Source organism: Phacochoerus africanus, chromosome 6 (genome assembly GCF_016906955.1).
Source record: "Phacochoerus africanus isolate WHEZ1 chromosome 6, ROS_Pafr_v1, whole genome shotgun sequence".
NCBI lineage: Eukaryota > Metazoa > Chordata > Mammalia > Artiodactyla > Suidae > Phacochoerus > Phacochoerus africanus.
Window position 1 is genome coordinate 34,571,112 of NC_062549.1, and position 21,358 is coordinate 34,592,469.

Consider the following 21,358-nt stretch of genomic DNA (forward strand, 5'->3'; position numbering starts at 1 on the left):
ACTAATTAATGTTTCCATGGAAAGAAATACACACATATACATAGGCACACACATACCAGCCTAATGTGTAAGTATGTTTGTATGCATGTGTCCATGTATATATTCCTTTAAATAAACTTTGTATTTATTTAATTTATTTTTTTCTATTTTAGGGCTGCACCCAGGGCATATGGAGGTTCCCAGGCTAGGGGTCTAATCAGAGCTGTAGCTGCCAGCCTATACCACAGCCACAGCAATGCCAGATCCGAGCCTCGTCTGCGACCTACACCACAGCTCATGGCAATGCCGGATCCTTAATCCCCTGAGCGAGGCCAGGGATCGAACCCGCAACCTCAAGGTTCCTAGTTGGATTCATTTCTGCTGCGCCGTAATGGGAACTCCAAAACTTTGTATTTTAGAACAATTTTTTTTCTTTTTTTGGTCACACCTGTGGCACATGGAAGTTCCCAGGCCAGGGATAAATCTGAGCTGCAGCTGCAACCTATGCAGCTGTGGCAACACCAGGGCCTCAACCTACTGTGCTGGAGCTGGGGCTTGAACCCACATCTCTGCAGAGACCTGAGATGCTGCAGTCAGGTCCTAAACACATGGTACCACAGTGGGAACTCCCTAGAACAGTTTTAGATAACAAAAGAATTACAAAGATAGTACTGAGAACTCCTATATACTTCATACCTAGTTGTTCACTATTTGCATGTAATATTAGCATGGTGCATTTTTAAAATTAATGCATATTGATAAATTATTATCAGCTGAAGGCCAAGGCTGTTCATATTCCCTTATTTTTTTAAGATCCTTATACTGCAGTACATATAGTCATCATTCCTTCTTATGCATCTCTTGACTGTGACAGTTTCTCAGATTTTTCTTGTTTTTGATGCTGTATTTTTTTTTTTTTTAACAAACCAACCAATGAACAAGGTGTATGGACAAGACTTGACCCATGGGCTTTAAGGTTGCAAGGTCTGGATTAATTCCATACTGGGTGTGATTTTTCTCAGTTGATCTGGGTAACTTTTGTGTACCTTGAGTATTTTATAATGGGGTCAAATTTTAGGAGTAATTTGATGAGCAAGGTATAGATAATAGAAACTGGTTTTGACATTATTTTTGAGCTTAGTATTGAAAGTTATATACTTCACCATAATTATAAATAAAAAGGGGATTCCAGTACTGCCTTTTGTGTTTATGACCACTGACGAGCCTCTGTTGGTGTGTACTTAGTCTAGGTAGCAAGGTAGCAAGCTGGTTAGAGGACTGTTTGAGCAGTTGAGGTAGGGACGCTGGTAGGTTGTTTAGATTCTGACACCTGCCCTGCAGGTGTGTGAGAGAAGAACAGGGTAGTCTCCATGGTAGCAGTCAGGTTAATGGGCAAGCCTGAGATATTTTGATCTCTGTCTTTCAGTTAACCTCAGTGGAGGGTTTGTGTAGCAGAGATGGCAAATTGGCACCAGTTGGTGTTTTGATGGATTAATCTAGCAGCTCTTAAAAGAAATTGAATGTTTTAGATATTCTTCACTCTTCCTTGTTATCTTGACTTATAAATAAGTAACCTGTCTACTCCTCATGGAGTTCTGAGTTTGTGATACCTGTAAGGTCTGTCAGGAATAGATGTGCATTAGAGTAGTATATCTGATCAGGTTCCTAGCATTATTTGCATGGGGGAGGGAGAAATGGTATGCATTTCCTGGTGGAAATATCAAGTATTACTTATATTTATGTTGGTCATATAATTTATTATCCAAACTGGGACATTGTGGAGTGAAATTAATGATTAGGCTCAGACGGTAGGCTGCTTATACTGGAATTATCTTGGGCAAGCTGGGATATCTAGTCACCCTAATTATATCTTTTTAAAACTCTTTAGTGTACTTCCTCCTGTTTTCAAGTTGAAATAATATATTTAGCTTTTGACCATTCGAAACTTCCACAAAGATAAAGTTCCACTTGACTTAAGTCATTTTGACAATTTATAAGAAACCATGAACTACAAGTACGTGTTGATTTAATTTTTGATTTGAATACATATTTATGTTTCACTGATCCTGTATTATTTTCCATCACATAATTGTCACAGTGCAATAACTTGAAAAGAAAAGTCTATATTCTGGGCTATTGCTTTTTGATAACCCATGACTTTTTTGAGTCAAAACATAAAATTTACCTGCTTAACCGTTTAAACTGCACATTTCAGTAATACTAAGTATGTTCATGTTGTTGTGAAAGAGATCTCTTTAACTTTTTCATCTTGTAAAACTGAAACGTTAATAAACAGCTCCCTTTACCCTTCTCCCTAGCCCCTGGCAACCACTGTTTTACTTTCTGTTTCTGGGGGTTTGACTACTTCAGGTCATTGTGTGTTGGTACATTGTGTATTTGTGCATTGTATATTTGGAGTCCTGCAGTATTTGTCTTTTTGTCATGGCTCATTTCACTTAACATATTCAGGGTTCATCTGTGTTTGAAGCATGTGTCAGGATTTCCATCCTTTTTAAGGCTGAATAATATTACAATATATGTATATACCCATTTTGTGCGTTCATTCATTCATTCATTCTTTGATGGATATTTAGGTTGCTTCCTCCTCTTGGCTCTTGTGAATAATGCTGCTGTGAACATGAGTATGCAAATATCTCTTTGGGACTCTGCTTTCAGTTCCTTTGGATAGATACCCAGAAGTATGATTGCTGAGTCATATATGGTGGTTCTGTTTTTAATTTTTGAGGAAACTTCGTACTGTTTTTCATAGCATTGCACTATTTTACAATGTAAAGAACAGTTCATATGGATTCCAATTTCTGTTCATCCTTGTCAACATTTGTAATTTTTCTTTTTTTTTTTTTTTCGTTGATGGTAGCCATTCTGTTGGGTGTGAGGTGATATATTATTGCAGTTTTGATTTGCATTTCTCTCAAGATAAGTGATCTTTATTTGGTCACTTGTGTATTAACTTTGGAGAAATGTCTGTTCGTATTTTTTGCCCCCTTTTAAATCAGGTTATTTGATGTTATTGAGTGTAGGAGCTCTTTATATATTTTGAATAGTAACCTCTTATTAGATATATAATCTGCAGATGTTTTCTTCTGTTCTGTAGATTGCCTCCTCTTTGATTGTGTCCTTTGAGGAACAAAATCCATTAGGATTTTGATAGGGATTGTGATGAATCTGTGGATTGCTTTGAGCAGTGTGGACATCTTAACAATATTAAGTCTTCTGATCCGTGAACATGGGTGTCTTTCCATTTATTTGTTGTGTCTTTACATGTCTGAATTTTACTTTTTTTGTTACAGAAAAGTAGTTATGTGGTAGTTATGTGGGATAGGTTTTTCATGCAAAGGTGAGATGAGTTCTGTAACTCATTTTAGGCTTGTGAGTAGAAATGCTTGGTATGTGGTTCTTTTAAAAATTATTTTAGGAGTTCCTGTTGTGGCTCAGTGTTAACCAACCTGACTAGTATCTATGAGGATGCGGGTTTGATCCCTGGCATCACTCAGTGGCTTACAGACTTGGCATTGCTGTGACTGTGGTGTAGGGCCTGCAGCTGCAGCTATAGCTCCGGTTCGACCCCGAGCCTGGGAATCTCTGTATGTCATGGATATGGCCCTAAAAAGACAAAAAAGAGAAAAGTAAATAAGTAAAATAAAAATTATTTTAAAAGGTGCAAACGTGTGACATTTATCTTTCTACAAAGTGAGTTTATACTGAAGCACTTAAAAAAAAATTGGAAGTGTTACCATAAAGCTCAGTTCCATTATCTTATTCTGTCAAGATGCTACTATAACATATTATGTCAATTAGAAACAATAGCTTTATCACATCTTCGCTTAAGAGGATGAAAATGAGACCCAAAGTGATCTTTCAGAATGACTGTCTAAAATGCTCATTCTGTAAACTCTGTCTTTAGAAGCCGCTGGAGTTCTGGAGTGGGGGGAAGTGGAGGAGGATCCTCTGGTCGATCGTCAGCTGGAGCTCGAGATTCCCGCCGGCAGACTCGAGTAATTCGAACTGGACGGGATCGAGGGTCTGGACTTTTGGGCAGCCAACCCCAGCCAGTTATTCCAGCATCTGTGATTCCAGAGGAGCTGATTTCACAGGTATGGATCTTGTAGAACACTTAACATGCAGCAGCAGGACAGGCTGAGGTTTGGCTGAATATAGTGGGCTGAAGTCATGACTTCTGTCGTGAATTGTGAAATACTGCTCTTCCGTTTGGACCCTAGAAAGCTGATTTTGATAAAGAAATTATGAAAAAGAAAATTAGCATAGCATTCCTCTTTATTTTTGATTTCAGGCCCAAGTCGTTTTACAAGGCAAATCCAGAAGTGTCATTATTCGAGAACTTCAGCGAACAAATCTCGATGTAAACCTTGCTGTAAATAATTTACTTAGCCGGGACGATGAAGATGGAGATGATGGGGATGATACAGCCAGTGAATCTTACTTGCCTGGAGGTTGGTGGATCGCTGTCATGGTTTTCTCATCTCTGAAGGGAGAGAGTTTTTTGATTGGGAAATGGAGTTAAATTTAAAGTGCTTTGGATTTTCTGATTGTTCTTTCCATGGCGGTAGATATTTCTCATTGTAGTGTTTGATTCGATTGCAAAATTCCTTTAAAGGGAAAATGGGGAAATGTTTTTGCTCAGTGGACTTGTGTTTGGTCCCAGTAAAGACGTGGATGTATGTGCATGGCTTTGTCATTGGCTGACAGATGTCTCTGGAATGTTGTATTTTTTGACGCCCTTATTACTAAATATGTAATAACTGAACTGCATTTATATTTTGACTGTATTATTTTTCTGATGCCACAAGAATCTTAGTGATCCTTTTTTCTTATGATTATTTCTTAGGTTGCCCAAGCAACAGTCATGCAATAGATGTTTCTTAAAATCTTTAGCTTTATTTCCTAGGTGGTTACTGCTTTTCTTCTCAGGTTACGTCAGTCCCTGATTTTAACGTTTTAATTTTCAGGGGTTTTTCAGTGGTCTATAGATTCTTTCTCTACTTCTGCATCATTTATATTTGTTTCTGTTTATAGAGGACCTTATGTCTCTTCTTGATGCTGACATTCATTCTGCCCACCCAAGTGTCATTATTGATGCAGATGCCATGTTTTCTGAAGACATTAGCTATTTTGGTTACCCTTCTTTTCGTCGTTCGTCACTTTCCAGGCTAGGCTCATCTCGAGGTAATTTTGCATTTATTTTTTTGTGATTATTGGCTGACTATATGAAGAGGCAGTGGTAGAATTCATTGTATTTGAACTTTTAATATTACAGTAGACAAACTGTAAGTAATATATGAGTGTTTTTGGATGCTTTGGCATGAAAATAGTTCTTTCTGATTTTGAGGTGCCATAGTAGAACTTTAGAGATGATCTTATATATATTGTGGAATATATATATGAAGGATTATGACTTATCTAAGTCTAATTTTTTTTTTTTTTTTTTTGCTTTTTAGGGCTGCACCCATGGCATGTGGAAGTTCCCAGGCTAAGGAGCAAATCGAAGCTACAGCTGCTGGCCTACACCACAGCCACAGCAATGTAGGATCCAAGCCATGCCTGCAAGCTGTACCACAGCTCACGGCAATGCAGGATCCTTAACCCATTGAGCAAGGCCAAGGGTCGAATCTGTATCCTCATGGATATTAGTTAGATTCATATCCACTGCACCACAGTGGGAACTCCCTAAGTGTATTTTTAAAATAGTAATATGGATTCTGAACTAAAAGCAGAATTTCTACTTTACAGTGACATGCAGCATTCAGAAAAGTCTTTTTAGTTTGATTAAAATGATTATTTTGTTTATTTTAAATCTTGGTTAGATGGGAGAGTAAAATATGAAAAAACATAGAAAGAGCTTGATCAGTGATAAACATACAGAAATGCTTATTAACTTATTAAAATGATATTATCAAAAGTTTGACATCTTTAAAAGGTATATAGTGTGTAGTAGGGAAAGAAGATTTTGAAATCGTACAAGTATAAGCCTTTCACTGTAGATGTTGATGTAGATTTAGCTTGCATTTTAACTTTTTAGGTCAGCATTTTTACTTTCCAGAATGTAAAACTGCTGTATTCAAATAATGAGCAAGAATCACCTGTATTATTTACTTGCCATTAGTAAATGCGAAAAGATGCCATGTTATATATAGACCTTACTACAAATACCTAGTACTTGAAAGTAATTTTAAAATAACAGACCTATGCTGACCCTTTAATATACTGAACCTTTTATGTAATAGCTTAAAAAATTAAGCGCATATTTTACTGCTTTAAATGCATCAAGTATTACATTTCAAATATTTAATATTTAACACAAATAACTCCTTTTAAATTTCATCACTTTTAGTTTGACCCATATGAAGTTGCTGGTACTTGACCATGTTTGACCTGCATGGATGGCATTCTTTATGTGGCTCAATTGTTATTTTTAATCTGTACTATTTGAGTCTTGGAAAGTTTATTGTGATTACCTTTATTAGAAAGTAATGTGTGAGTAAACTGAAGAAAAAAAAGAAACCTGGTTTTAGAAGTTTGTAGGCCAGTTCTAGGGGGAGCTTTTTTTAGGGCCACACTTGTAGCGTATGGAGGTTCCCAGGCTAGGGGTCCAGTCAGAGCTACAGCTGCTGGCCTACACCACAGCCATAGCCACCCAGGGTCTGAGCCATGTCTGCAACCTACACCACAGCTTATGGCAATGCCAGATCCATAACGCACTGAGTGACACCAGAGATTGAACCCAAAACCTCATGGTTCATGGTCGGATTCGTTTCTGTTGTGCCATGATGGGAACTCCGGGGAAACATTTTTAAAAATAATCTTTCTATAAGGAGTCTTAAAAAAAAAATTCTAGTTCCTCAAAAAATCTTAAATGAGACGTAACTGTAAAAATCCAGCCTATAAAATTACTCCTAAGCAAAGACTTGTTTTATCAAAAGTTTTGTAGTTAATGTTAGTGGATTTATATTTTATCCTTTTCAGGTTTTTTTTCTTACATGTGTACACTTTCCAACAAATACTCATTTTTTGGTATCTATATATATCTAATGTTTTGAAATTTTAATTTATGCATATTTTCTAATAGGTAAAAAATGTTATGGTGAGTGTTTTTAATGAGAGCCAAAAATTTAAAACTCCAAATCCCAAATCCAGTTTAAAATAAAGCGGTTCTGCTCTAAAAGCATGTTGTTGGAGTTCAGAAGTCTGCCTCTACATGGTGCTTAAAAATACCAGTTTATAATTTTCATACATTCACTTGGAAGAGTTAATGTTTGGGATGTTGCATGTCAGGCTTACTAGATACACATTTACATTAATTCTTGTGAGTGGATAAACTGCTGTTAGTTGCATCCTGAAGGGTCTTTACTAGAGAGTGGCTTACTTTTATCCCACTGGTGTGACCCAATTGCATACCAGTTCTCCTTCTTCCCTTAGAGAGAGACTCTGAGCTGTTGCGTGAACGTGAATCCGTTTTACGTTTACGTGAACGAAGGTGGCTTGATGGAGCCTCATTTGATAATGAGAGGGGCTCTACCAGCAAGGAAGGAGAGCCAAACTTGGATAAGAAGAATACACCTGTTCAAAGTCCAGTATCTCTAGGAGAAGATTTACAGTGGTGGCCTGATAAGGTATTTGAAAAAAAAAAAAAAATCCCAGCATTTTCGTTTTAAATGGATTCCTGGTGCAGCCCCTCCTGCCAAAAAAAAAAAAAAAAAAAAAAAAAGGTTTCTGTACTATCATTTAAAATGCAGAGATAAACTGATATTTTTATTTTGTTTTAAAATAAAAGTAGATCATCTTTATATGACAGTAAAGGAGTCATTTTAAAGTGTTCAGTGGTGCTGTTTCTTTTTCTGTTTGATGAAGTATATCAGAGAAATCCACGTAGTAGTTCCAGGTAACACGTTGCCATTTCTTTTCTGGTGATAATTGCTCTGGTAACTGATGGTATATTTATTGATAGGAAATTTGTTTTATAATGTCAAGCGGACCCCAGTTTCTGCAGGGCAAATTTCTGATCACTGCTATAAGCATGCATGTCAGGGCAAGATTAGGAATCTGTGTTTCTTTGATTAGTTAGCTTTCCCGTTTGATGGCATTGAATTCTGACAGGGCCTTTGCTCTAAAAGCCATGGGAGACAAAGCAGGCTCAAGAGGAATGGACTAGGGAGTTACGCTTTGCATCCTGAGGAGTAGCACAATGACTGGCTTCTAGAAAGCATCCAGGATTTAAGTTGATTTGAATCTTTAAAAATCCATCGCTGCTGCAAGTGAAACAGAGTTGATCATCCTTTTGATGGTGGTAGGTTTCATTGTCTTAAGTGACTGGTAATTCATGTTCAAAGGCTCCTATAGGAAGCCATGTTTTCCACCTGTTTCTGAAGTGCTTGTTTCTTATTTCCAGAGCTAGCTAGATAGGAAATTTTCTTAAGTAGAAGTGAAAGAAGATAAGCACTTGAAGTTATCTTTAGCAGATAAGGAGATTTTGATGTGGATTTCTTGTCTGTCTTTGATGTTGAATTTGGGGTATTAAAGGAAAAGTATTATTTAACTTTCTGAATTTGTTTATTTTTCATAGTTATTGTGAATCTTGATGTAGTTCATTTATTTTCCTTTGCATTCAGCTCATGTGGAAAGCTTGAATGCAAGAAGGAACATGAATTTTAATCAGTCTCTTTGTAAGCAAAAGGTTATTCTGTTTTCTTTGGCAGCTGACAAACTTTCCCTGAATTGCATTCTCTTACTTATTTCCATAAAACTAGAAGTGTTCCAGTTTCTGCTTTTACTTCATATGGTAGAAGGTAATTTAAACCATTGGGCTTTTTTCTTTTTCCTTCCCCCCCCCCCCCCATACATTGTTCTTTGTTTCCTGTTTCTCGTGCCTGGATCATTTTAGGTCTGTGTCTACTTCATATTGGCAGGAAGTAATAGAGGACTCATGAATCTTGTTTTCATCGTATCAGCACATATGTATTAGACTAGGCTTCTTTATCATGTATTTGAAAGTGTTTTGAACAGGATGAGTTTAGCAAGTTTTTCCCTGGCTAGGGTACCCCTGTTAGAGTTAGCCAGTCTTTCTTGGTTTTTACTGATAGGCATGTTTTTAGGTACAGCTTGTTTTGTTTTCAGAGACAGTTACTAAGTGCATCATAAAATCTTGACACTGTACAGGCCTTATTTCATGTGTTACTTTCTTGGGTTGTTTAGACATTGAACGAAGGAGAAATAGCATTGTATTCAACCAAGTATGTCCTATCTATACCTTTTATCCTGTTAAAGGAAAACTTCATTTAAGATGTTGTCATTGAAAAATAAACACTTTGTATTAGCTTATGATTGAAAGGTAGACATCAAAGTTTTCAATTCTGGAAGAGAAAGTAGCATAAGCCTAATTAAGCTGTTAAGCATTCTCTTAGTTATCAGTAAACCATTGGGTGATTGCAAGGCTGAATGCTATAATCAGAAGATGCAGAGAGTTATTAAAGGACTTGAATGATGGAACGAATGTTCTCTTTAAGCCTTTACAATGTAATCTTTTTTTTTTTTTTTAATTTATCTTTTTGCTATTTCTTGGGCCGCTCCCGCGGCATATGGAGGTTCCCAGGCTAGGGGGTCTAATCGGAGCTCTAGCCACCGGCCTACGCCAGAGCCACAGCAACGCGGGATCCGAGCCACGTCTGCAACCTACACCACAGCTCACGGCAACGCCGGATCGTTAACCCACTGAGCAAGGGCAGGGACCGAACCCACAACCTCATGGTTCCTAGTCGGATTCGTTAACCACTGCGCGGCGACGGGAACTCCTACAATGTAATCTTAAATCAAAAATATTTGAGGTAACCTTAAACTTTTGTTATTCCACGAATTATTCTTTGAGTTAAATGTCAAGAGCATAAAAACTCTTGTGCGCTGTTGGTGGGAATTTAAATTGGTGTAGCCACTATGGAAAGCACTGTAGGGTTTCTTCAAAAAATTAAAACTAGAAGTATATGGTCTAGCAGTCCCACTTCTGGGTGTTTTCTGAACCAAGGGAAGACACTATACCCCCATGTCCACTGTGGCATTGTTTACAATAGCCAAGATATGGAAGCAACCTAAGTATTCATCAAATGGACGGACGGACAGATGGACATACACGCGCACACGCACGCACGCGCGCGCGCGCACACACACACACACACACACACACACGACGAATATTCTTAGGCATAAAAAAAAGAATGAAATCTTGACATTTTTTACAACGTGGATGGACCCTAAGGGCATTATACTAGGTGAAATAAATCAGAGAAATACAAATAGTGTATGTACTCACTGAAATATGGGATCTTTATTAAAAAAAAACAACAAAAACCCACAAAGCCAACAACCTCCAAAACCAAAACCTAGCTCATAGATACTAAGAATAGATTGGCGGATTGGTAGTTGCCAGAGGTGGGGAGGGAGTGAAGGGGGTCAAGATGTTAAAAGAAAGGAAAACAAGACAAAGTTTTTCTCCTCATTAACTTTTCAGCTTTTTTTTTTTTTAAGCATAATTGATAATTTATAGAGATGTTGAAAGCTCCGCAGAGACAGAGGTGAGGGTCTTCTAATCAGGAATTGAGTAGCTTTGATTAAAGGCATAGCGTGTGTTAGGCCTTTTGTTCAGGTGTTAGGGTGAGAGGTTTTTTTTTGTAGGAAGGCAGAACAGTGATGTTTCTACTTGGGTGTAATTAGATACAGGTGGCTTTGGGGGGAACCATAGGAGGCCATAGTGATTGCTAAGAGGACAGACTCTGGAGCCAGACTTCTGGAGCTCATATCAGGCCCGAGGGATAACTTCTCTAGGTCTTTGTTTTCTAATCCATAAAATGGGGCTAATAATGCCTTTTTCCTTATCGGCTTGTCAGGAGAATGAAATGAGCTGGTGCATATGAGATGTAGAGAGCAAGGGGAAGCAGGGTCCTGTTCTGCAAAGACAGTAGGCAGTTTCTGCAGGTCGTGGGAGGGTGAGAGAGCCCGGTGGGTTTGGGTTCTCTGTAGATCTGTGTGGCAGTAGTGTTTTGGGTGCCAGGTTCTCTGTTAGTAGAGAATTTGGCACAGGGTGAAAGAGATACAGACCATGCACCTTGTCTGACTGGACTAGAATGCAAATAATGAACACATTTCATTACAGTAGCAATGGAGCATAACAGGCAGTTAACAGGTAATCTGTACCAAAGTGAGAGGTGGAGGGAGTGCCTAAGTCCAGGTCCCCAGTGTTCACACTTGAACTAGCCAAGTTTATTCTGCTTTCGGAGTAATTTTACCCTGCAATTCTAACTTTGTTACCTTGCTCCACCCCCTCCCCCATTCAGCTCCCCCCCAGAGAAACACCTCTTCTCACTCCACCATGCTTGTCCCTCCCCCCTTTGCTTATTGTGCTTTGTATTTCTGGAAATAGCTTTGACAATTCAGGTGCTTTGATGAGAAGGTGCCACCTTTCCGGTAGGCGATTACCTAACATGGCTCCATGTTCGCATCTCCGTTCTTTTTTGAATTCGCTTTTCTCAGATTCGAAACTTGGTTCTATGTTGCTGAATATCTACGTTTAACTTGTAACTGTCTATCTAGAAAATACATAAATAAATATACATATTGTATTTATACCAACCTTCTTCTAACAAGAATCTTAAGTGACTTACAAAGGGGAAAAAAAGTGCACCTGCAGTAGTAACAAAGACTGTTAAAAGTAAGACTGCACAGGTAAGAGCGAGGTCCTGAGTGTTGAAGGGAAAGGAGGGAGAAAACTTGTGTGGAAATCTGTGCCAAGTCAGTCTGCCGAAGCCGAACGTAAAATCTGCCGCTTTGTGCCCTGTAACAAAACAAATGTGTTCAATTTAAAAGACGCACATCCTTATTTTCAGGTAGCTCTCAGAGGAGAACTTGATGAAAGTTGTATGGTGGGTGATGAAGAAACAAAACTGATTCAACAAGTCAGCACTGTTAATTTATAGTCATAACTTTTACTGTTCTGGATCTCTTTTCATGTATTTTAGGAGAAATACGAAAACTTATCCCCCACCAGCCTTTTGAATTGTAGGACTTCATGTTGCTTTCAAGTTTCTTTGAGTGGTGTCGAGAGGAAATAGTCCCCTGACATTTGGCTCCTGAAATTCTTTGGAGCAGCTTTATAGCTGGGACCAGCTGATCAAACTTTTTGGTCATAACTGCTTCTCACCTGCAACGTTCTAGAAGTGGAAGTTGGGGGGGGGGTCTTTTTTTTTTTTTTTTTTTTAATTGACATGTGGAAGCTTCCAGGAAGTTTCTGTTAGAAGTTGTTAGTTAGGTGTGTCACAAATGTAATTTAATGATGAAGTAAGAGCAAAAAGAGAAATGGTCCTAAGAAGGAAAAGGAGCCGGGTGTCAGGAGAACATGGAAAGCTAGGTACCCACGGCGAAGGGGAGTGGGAATGAGGGCAGCTGACAGCTTGTCCCAGGCAGCCCGTGACTGTAGAACGTCCATTCCAACCGTGACACCTTCCTGTCGGAGCTGGTACTTAATGGGAAAACTAGGGTTTGCTGGTGGGAAAAATTTTTAAAAAGAAATAAAACCAAGTTTTGTGGGGATAATTTAGGAATGATATGACCAACTTTTTCAACATATAGGTCACTAACTATAGGACGGTTACTAGGATTTGATGTGGCTCTGGCCAGGTTACTTAACATTTTCCATCTCCCTTTAAGGAGGGATTTCTTATTTGGTTGATGGCGTGTTGTTTTCAGGCAGTTGCAGGTTTATCTAAATGATTCAAATTTGTTAAAAAATAGAACTATAAACCACTGATCTTTAAGGAAACATGCATATCTACTTTTTCCACTTGGGTTGAAGCAGGCCCCATCTTGCTCAGAAGCAGCCTTTAGTATTTCATGAAAACAATAAAAGCATTGTTGTCTGTGACATGAAATGTGTGAGCTAAAATACAATCCCTTTGTATATATGCGATTGTTTTGTATTTCTCTCAGTACTAATCTAGATCAGTCAAGAAGCAGTAGGTGATTTCTGCATCAACTTCCTTTGGTTGATGGTTGTACCATCCATCCACATTTGTCCATAGTGGATTTTGGGGGCCTTCAGGGTTCACTTTGCTCATGCAGCCCATCTTTGAAGAATATAGGCAAGTCGGTTTTGACGGGGCCGCACACACCATGCTCTTGCTAGAGGGATGCTTTGTTCAGGATTATGTGCTCTGGCAGGACTTGTACTCAGTTTGGGATAAGATGTATTTATTTATCCTGTTATCAGTGTGCTCCTGCTATGTGCCAAGCACCAAGCTGGCCTGTGAGGATGTAGAGGTGAATACATTATGGACCTTCACATGGGGAACTTACTGGGGAAGATGAACATTGACATAGAACGAAATGTGTTTGCAGTGTGACCAGTGCTAGACTGAAGGTGCGAGTATGGTGCTTAGGGGCTCAGCGTGGGGAATGACTGATACCACCTGAGATTTGGCAAAGACTTCACAGAGGTGATGACATTTAAGTATTTTTAAGGTTAAGTAGGTGTTAACCAAGATGCAAAAGAATTCTAAACATGGCAGGTACGCACCTAGAGTCCTGAAGGGTCAGGGTGTGTTCAGAACTGCTGCTGTGTGAGAACACACCCTGAGAACAATGAGAAATTCGGAACTGCTGCTGTGTGGTAGGAAGTAGCAGAAGTGCAAGATGGAGCAAGACTAAAGGCCCCTAGACTACTTGCTGAGGAGTCAGGATGCTGTTCTCCCAACAAAGTTCTTAGAGGACTGACACGGTAAGATTGGTGGGGTTGTTTTGTGTGTTTTTAAGGAGACAAGCACTGTTGGCATTGTGCGAAAATGATAAGAATAGGAAACATCTAGTCATTTAAGAGACGGGTAGAATTGGTACAGAAAGGAATTGTGAGGATCTCAGCCAAAGCAGTGACAGCGAGGACTGAGGAATGGAAGAGTCTGAGAAGAATTTGAAAGTACAGCATTAGTTTGCTGGTCACCGTGTGGCTGAGAGAAAAGGAGGAGGAGTTGAGGAGAGCGCCCAGGTTCCCGGGTCCCTGCCCTGTTACAGGCTGGGTGGTGGGTGTCAGTCATGGAGATGGGGACTGTGCGTTTGGAGGAGATGATGCATTCATTTTGTAGATGTTATGGTGCTTTGAGGACATATAGGTAGTTAGTCCGCAGGTTAGAATGGAGATAGGAGATTTACATGTTTAAAAGCAGGTACCCTAGTGGGCACTTAGGCTGAAGGTGGAGCACGCATGCCTTGAGTAAAAGGACACAGACAGAATCTGGGTCGGGGAGTACATGGTGGGACAAGGGAGATGGTGGTCACGAGGGTAGGAGGAAGACCCATATAGAGAGCGGCAACCAATGGTCAAGGGAGGAGAGGTTCTAGAATTGGTAATGAGCAGAACTGGTAGTGGTTCAAAGAGTTTAGAGAGACGATGGATTGATTAAATGCATGGGGCATTGTTGTGGCTGTTGGAAGAACCGTTACAGCTGTTAGTGAAAGCTGATGAGGTGAGGTATAGGCCAAGTCAGAATTCACTTCACTGTGAGTACAATTGAAGGAAAAGATGAGTTTGACTGTTGTTGGGGTAATGAGAGGAGGTTGCATCCATTGTGTGTTTGTGAGTTACTCTTAAGTAGTGGAGAGGGACACTTTTTGAGATGGGGAGAAGGAGGAGAGAGTGATGTTTTCTCATTCCGGAAATCTTCAGGGATGTTGAAGAAGCTTGGTGCTTTTTGGGGGAGTAGGAGTTGAAGTCAGGGGCACAGAGTAATCACAATTGAATTTGATCACTTATTTGTGCCAGGTACTTTCATATATGTACTTTTTTTGTTTCTGTTTCCTCTCTCCCCAGCGTCTTATCATTCTGCCCGTTTTGGAGGTGAGGAAATGGGTCCAGAGAAATGATCATCTGAAGTTACCTAGTTGCTAAGTTTTGGACTCACTTGGTCTTATTCCCTCATCTCTTTACCCAGGGGTTGAGAAGGAGGTGTGAGGTAGAGATGTTAAGATTCGATGCAGCAGCGCTGGAGAGAAAGTCATGTTTTTCAGATGCTGTTGGAAGAGAAGAATTACTAAATCAGAAAATTTCAAATTAGGTCTCTTTCTCATCGCTCCATAGATGTGCCTTGAAAATAAGATTTACTGGCACTGGTAAAATAGAAGATTAAAATTAGTGTTCTTTATGTAACAGCTCTGTTGTTTTAAGTCTTGGTAGACTTCACAGAGTTTAGTTGAGCACCATAACTCGTCTGACCGAATGAGATTGGGATTTGACAGAAAGAAGATGCCATTGGTTTAGCGTACTTTGGAGCCAGAATTTCAAAGAGAGCAGAGAAGTTTTGCTGTAGCAAAGATACAGCCTAAAGTCTGTTATTGGCAAGTTTTGCTGTGAGATTTCTGGATAGCTTTATAACTCTGATCATATTGGTCTTACGTTTAAAAAATTATCATTTTATCCCTGAAACTTTTTGTTTATATTTGTTATCTAAGCGTCTTATAATTAATTGCATTCCAGTTCATCACATGTGCATTGCTTTAAAACTAAGTGAACGTTTCCTTTAAAAAACAACATAGACACTTGTTTCAGCAGCTTGGAATAGCCTACAAGGAAGGAATCTTCTGTTTTGATATTCACCTTTTCCTGCTTCACCTCCTTAGTCTGTCTTGTCTTCATTTCTTCAACACATTTATTAAGCATCTACTGTGTGCACTGTTTTAAGAGCGGGGGATAACAGTGGTGAACAAGACAGAACTTCTCTTTGAGTGAAATAAACTTTAAATGAGTAACTATAAGACATCAAGCTGTGGACTCTTTAAACTAACAAAGCAGAGCGAGAGATGGGCTCTTGGGGTGCTGAGTTAGTAGACTGTGTGCTCAGGGAAGGTCTCATTGGCGCAGTCTTGATTGAAGGGAGGGAGTGAGTCACCTGAGAAACAAGGCAGGAGCAGGAAGAAGGCCAATGCAACTTGAGGAGAGTGAGTTCTGGGGAGGGGGCAGGCCCAGGCCACATTAAGGGGGCCCTGCATGCTTTGCTGGAGACGTTGCCAAAGTGGTTTATGTGTTCACCCAGTTAATCCAGATTTGATGTAACTGATGTGATACGTCCGAATCCTTAGGTTTGGCAGTTGTTATATTTATATCATTGTGTTATTTTTACTTTATAGGATGGAACAAAGTTCATCTGTATTGGGGCTCTGTATTCGGAGCTTTTGGCTGTCAGTAGTAAAGGAGAACTCTACCAGTGGAAGTGGAGTGAGTCTGAGCCTTACAGAAATGCACAGGTATTTCATTACATTAGTCTCGCATTAAATAGCTCTCCAAATCAGCAGACAAAATGGTAATCACTTTTTTTATGCTTTCAAAGAATCCTTCCTTACATCATCCACGAGCAACGTTTTTGGGGCTAACCAATGAAAAGATAGTTCTCCTGTCTGCAAATAGCATAAGAGCAACGGTAGCTACAGAAAATAACAAGGTATGATAGATACACTGTGTTTGACTGATAAACGTTTCTTAAATTCTTGATTTTCTTCTTCTCCCTGCCCCCTTTCCATCTTTCATTTCTGTCTTTCTAACTAGATCCACAGAGTGTCTCAAGCCTTGGGAGAGGAATCCAATGTATGGTCTTTTTGTTGCTGTCTTTATTTTATAATCCAGTTTCAGAGATAACTTTCTACTTGAAGGGAAGAAAAAAAATATTCAAGCAAAATGCTGACAAAAGAGATAGTGAAAAGCTATTATAGATGAGATTGAAGAAGTATGGGTATTGTACCCCAGATTATCAGTTTGACTTTAGAGTCACTAAATTCTTTTAAAAATTGTTCGAGCAGATGTTTGCTGTGATCAGTGCCTTAGAGATGGCATTAGACATTTATTTCAGTAACTGTTGTTTTGATTGACTTGTGTGAAGAAAATATTTCCGTTTCTAGTCTCATTAAGAATCTTTTCTGAATTACTTGTTTCTCTAGCCTTTAGGTTAAAATGTTTTAGAGTTCCCTTCTACGTTGTAGGTATTCCTTGCCCTTGTTTTGACCACAGTTCTTTTGAAAATATTTCTTGTCTTATTTGAACCTTCAATGTTTTGTTCTTTAGGTTGCTACATGGGTGGATGAAACTTTAAGTTCTGTGGCTTCTAAATTAGAGCATACTGCACAGACCTACTCAGAACTTCAAGGTGAACGGATTGTTTCTTTACATTGCTGTGCCCTCTACACCTGTGCACAGCTAGAGAACAATTTATATTGGTGGTGAGTATCACAGAAGGGGTATTTCTTATCAGTGAATGCTTTTATGTACATAGATAGGTGCTTTGAGTAGTAGAATACCAGTTGAGAAGATCAGTCAAAAGACAATGCTTTAGACTCACAGACACAGAAAACAAACATGGTTACCAAAGGGGAAAGTGGGCGGGGGGGAGTTGGGGGTAGGGAGTAAATTAGGGGTTTGGAATTAGCACATACAAAATGCTGTATTAAAAAATAGATAAAATCAAGGTCCTACTCTATAGGGCAGAGAACTGGAATATGATATCTAAATCACTTTGCTATACCCCGGAAACTAACACAGCATTGTAAATCAACTTTACCTCAATTTTTTAAGAAAAGTGCTTTATAAAGAGGGAAATTTCACTTTGGAGCATAGTGACATTGGGGAAAAAAAAAAAACCTTAAAGAATAAGAAAAGCTTATAATAATACATACTTAGTGACTATAATTATGACATTTTAAACAAGTATAAAGTAGAAACAAAAATCACCTATAATCCTGCAACCCAAATATAACTACTGTTAATATTTGGGGGTATTTTATTAGCCTTTTCCCAACACAAAAACATGTACTTTGCTTTTACTTATTGGAAGTTTAGGGTATTGTCATACTTTTTTCATTTAATGGTTACTTAAAGTATAATTTTAAAAGTTATTAAAGTATTTCATTGTGTGAATACTCTGTGCCTCATTTAATTAGTCCATTAATGTTGGAAAGGGACTTTAGGAATTATCCATAACTGCATTGGCAGAAATAATATCAAGGGGAATTGACTTATAAAACAGAATTATTTGGAAGAAAATATCAAATGATGAATTTCTTGTGAATTTTCATCCTTAATTTTTTTTGTCTTTTTTTTTGTTGTTGTTGTTGCTATTTCTTGGGCCGCTCCCGCGGCATATGGAGGTTCCCAGGCCAGGGGTCGAATCGGAGCTGTAGCCACCGGCCTACGCCAGAGCCACAGCAACGCGGGATCCGAGCCGCGTCTGCAACCTACACCACAGCTCACGGCAACGCCGGATCGTTAACCCACTGAGCAAGGGCAGGGACCGAACCCGCAACCTCATGGTTCCTAGTCGGATTCGTTAACCACTGCGCCACGACGGGAACTCCTCATCCTTAATTTTTAATAAAATTGGAGCTACTTATGTACTAAATCTGTGATCAAGTTATGATCATTAAGAAGTTAAACATGTGGGAGTTCCCGTTGTGGTGCAGTGGTTAACGAATCCGACTAGGAACCATGAGGTTTCGGGTTCGGTCCCTGCCCTTGCTCAGTGGGTTAACGATCTGGCGTTGCCGTGAGCGGTGGTGTAGGTTGCAGACGCGGCTCAGATCCCGCGTTGCTGTGGGTCTGGCGTGGGCCGGTGGCTACAGCTCCGATTCGACCCCTAGCCTGGGAACCTCCATATGCCGCGGGAGCCGCCCAAGAAATAGCAACAACAACAACAACAACAACAAAAAGAAGTTAAACATGTGGAGTTGCCGTCGTAGCTCAGTGGAAAGGAATCTGACTAGGATCTATGAGGACACAAGTTTGATCCCTGGCCTCAGTGGGTTAAGGATCGTTCTGTGGGTTAAGCTCAGTGGGTTGCTGTGAGCTGTGGTGTAGGTCACAGATGCAGCTTGGATGCCACGTTGCTGTGGCTGTGGCGTAGGCCTGCAGCTACAGCTCTCATTCAACCCCTAAGCTTGGGAACCTCCATATGCCATGAATGCAGCCCTAAAACCAAAACAAAACAAAAACCAAAAAACCCTCCAAAAAACAAGTCATACATGTTAATTTTATACTGAGACAAAAATATTGGAGAAGGAATACAACAGAAATCCTTAAATATATGCAATGTCATATGTAATTAATGGGCTTCTTTGCTACTTATTTGTCCAATTTTTGCTTTTCCTTTTCAGGGGTGTAGTCCCTTTCAGTCAAAGGAAAAAAATGTTAGAGAAAGCTAGAGCAAAAAACAAAAAGCCCAAATCTAGTGCTGGTATTTCTTCAATGCCGAACATCACTGTTGGTACCCAGGTAAGTGATTAGAATCAAATCTGTCCTAAGGGACATCATTACTCTTCAAAATCACTTTCTTCCCCTGTGATTCCCCATAGGCAGTTTTATAAATGAATGTCATTCGAAGGACTAGGTTCCAGTAGTACATATGCAGCATACCACTCCTACTCGATTGTTGAATAATATACAGATTCTGCCTTGATGTCAGTTGGTCTTCCAGTGGGGCAGGCATCCTATATCTGCCTGGTTTTAAGAATCACTTGGGGCACAAACCATCTCTTTTATTTTTTTAGTTTTTTTTTTGTCTTTTTGCCTCTTCTAAGGCCGCTCCCTCGGCATATGGAAGTTCCCAGACGAGGGGTCGAATCGGAGCTATAGCCTTTGGCCTACAGCAGAGCCACAGCAACATGGGATCTGAGCCGTGTCTTCGACCTACACCACAGCTCGCAGCAATGCCGGATCCTTAACCCACTGAGCAAGGCCAGGGATCGAACCTGCAACCTCATGGTTCCTAGTCAGATTCGTTAACCATTGCGCCACGACGGGAACTCCACAAACCATCTCTTTTAATAAAAAGCTTTGCTTGCTGCCTGCTACCCCCCACCCCATGCCAAAGAATCATTTGGTACATAGAGTTTTAGGAGCCCCCTGTGTGAAACATTCCTGTAGTTGGTTGGTGGTAGGGCCTAGGCTTCACTGTATTTAACGAACATCTCAGATGATTTTTAACAACCAAGCAGTTTGAAAGCTTCTGCTCTCTGGGGGTATTTTCTTCATGGGGCAGGAGGCTTTGTCACATCTCCGTGTTTTTTACTAGTTTTTGACTCTGAGATGGTTTTAGGCTCCTATATAAATGTCTTACGTAAGGTGATTTTTCTGATAACCCCACTGGTTCTCAGAGTGTGGTCTAAGGACTCCTACTGGTTTCGCAATCCTTTTCAAGGGAAAGTTACATGTCTGTAGGGCTTCTTATCCTTTTGGTTAAAGTAACATATCATAGCAGATTGAATGGAGAAGCATACATGGGAGTCCAGTTGTCTTCCATTAAATTAGTAAGAGATTTGCAAAATGGTAAACAGTGCTACTTACAGATTTTTAAAAACATGTCATTTTACTAACTAGTTTATATAAACTTGGGGTTTATTATTGTTAAATAAATGTTTAAAATTTTCAGTTTTAATTGCTAATACATCAAATACCAACCAGATGTGACCCACATAAACAAAAGATTTTGGGGCCCTTAGTAATACTTAATAGGGAAAGAGGATCCTGAGGCTAGAAGTATTTGAGAACTACTGTTATACTTCTCATTCATTAGATTCTTGTGGAAATTTATCTTCAGGATTAAAAATGGATGTTTTTGTTTATTATAGTAAGTGCTGCAATGAGTGTTGAAGGACTTTATTATAATCCCTAACACTTAGACAAATGGTGGTTTTTGTTATATAACATGGTACTGATTTCCTTTATTAGCACTTTTTTTCATTTCACTTTTTTCTCATCATTACAAGGTGGTATCACTTACATTACCTCTGTCTTTAAAAGTAGTCACTACTTTAGCTGTTACTTTTCTCCAAAGCCCAGCTGAAATGTGCTTGTTATTTTTGTGCCTTTTGTCCTATTCATGGTAGTCTTGTTCTGACCCCTTTCTTGACCTTCCAACTAGCACGTTTTCAGCGACCTCCCACTATTCTGAATATTGTGGTTTAGCCCTCATTGTTGATGTCAGCTGCTTTGTACAGGTCTCTCTCTTGTAGGAGCTCCCCTTTTCTTCCTCAGTTCACCTGCTGATTTCTGGTGTTCTCACAGTTCCTTATTCATTAATAATAATTAATAATAAATAATCCTGCACATAATAATAGCAGGATATCCTAGCAGATGACTTATTAGCATGTAGGATGACATTACCATAGATGGGGAGGGCAGAAAAAGTACTTTACTTTAGTGCCTCGCCATTTTGCTTAAGTATAGACAATACTTTGGTGTAGAACTAAGGTTTTGTTTTAAGGTGTAGAAAACTGGAGGTTTAAGATAAGTCACAGCCACAGAAGAGGGAAAGCGTTCATGTGTTCACATCAG

General features: G+C 39.4%; 1 protein-coding gene across 8 annotated transcripts in view; it reads left to right on the forward strand.

Moving 5' to 3' along the window:
- UBR5 (ubiquitin protein ligase E3 component n-recognin 5) overlaps positions 1–21,358 on the forward strand; it is a 149,118-nt gene that overhangs the window by 58,232 nt on the left and 69,528 nt on the right. For 6 of the 8 annotated variants that reach the window (XR_007135418.1, XM_047783493.1, XM_047783496.1 and 3 more), the window contains 8 exons: positions 3,905–4,094; positions 4,292–4,451; positions 5,035–5,184; positions 7,417–7,628; positions 16,171–16,287; positions 16,371–16,481; positions 17,099–17,253; positions 19,180–19,297. Coding sequence is in view for 7 of the 8 variants with exons in the window: in XM_047783493.1 (XP_047639449.1) it covers positions 3,905–4,094; positions 4,292–4,451; positions 5,035–5,184; positions 7,417–7,628; positions 16,171–16,287; positions 16,371–16,481; positions 17,099–17,253; positions 19,180–19,297 (1,213 nt within the window). In the remaining variant the exon portion in view is untranslated. The remainder of the gene's footprint in view (positions 1–3,904; positions 4,095–4,291; positions 4,452–5,034; positions 5,185–7,416; positions 7,629–16,170; positions 16,288–16,370; positions 16,482–17,098; positions 17,254–19,179; positions 19,298–21,358) is intronic. The other 2 variants (XM_047783494.1, XM_047783495.1) reach the window with 1 other exon arrangement.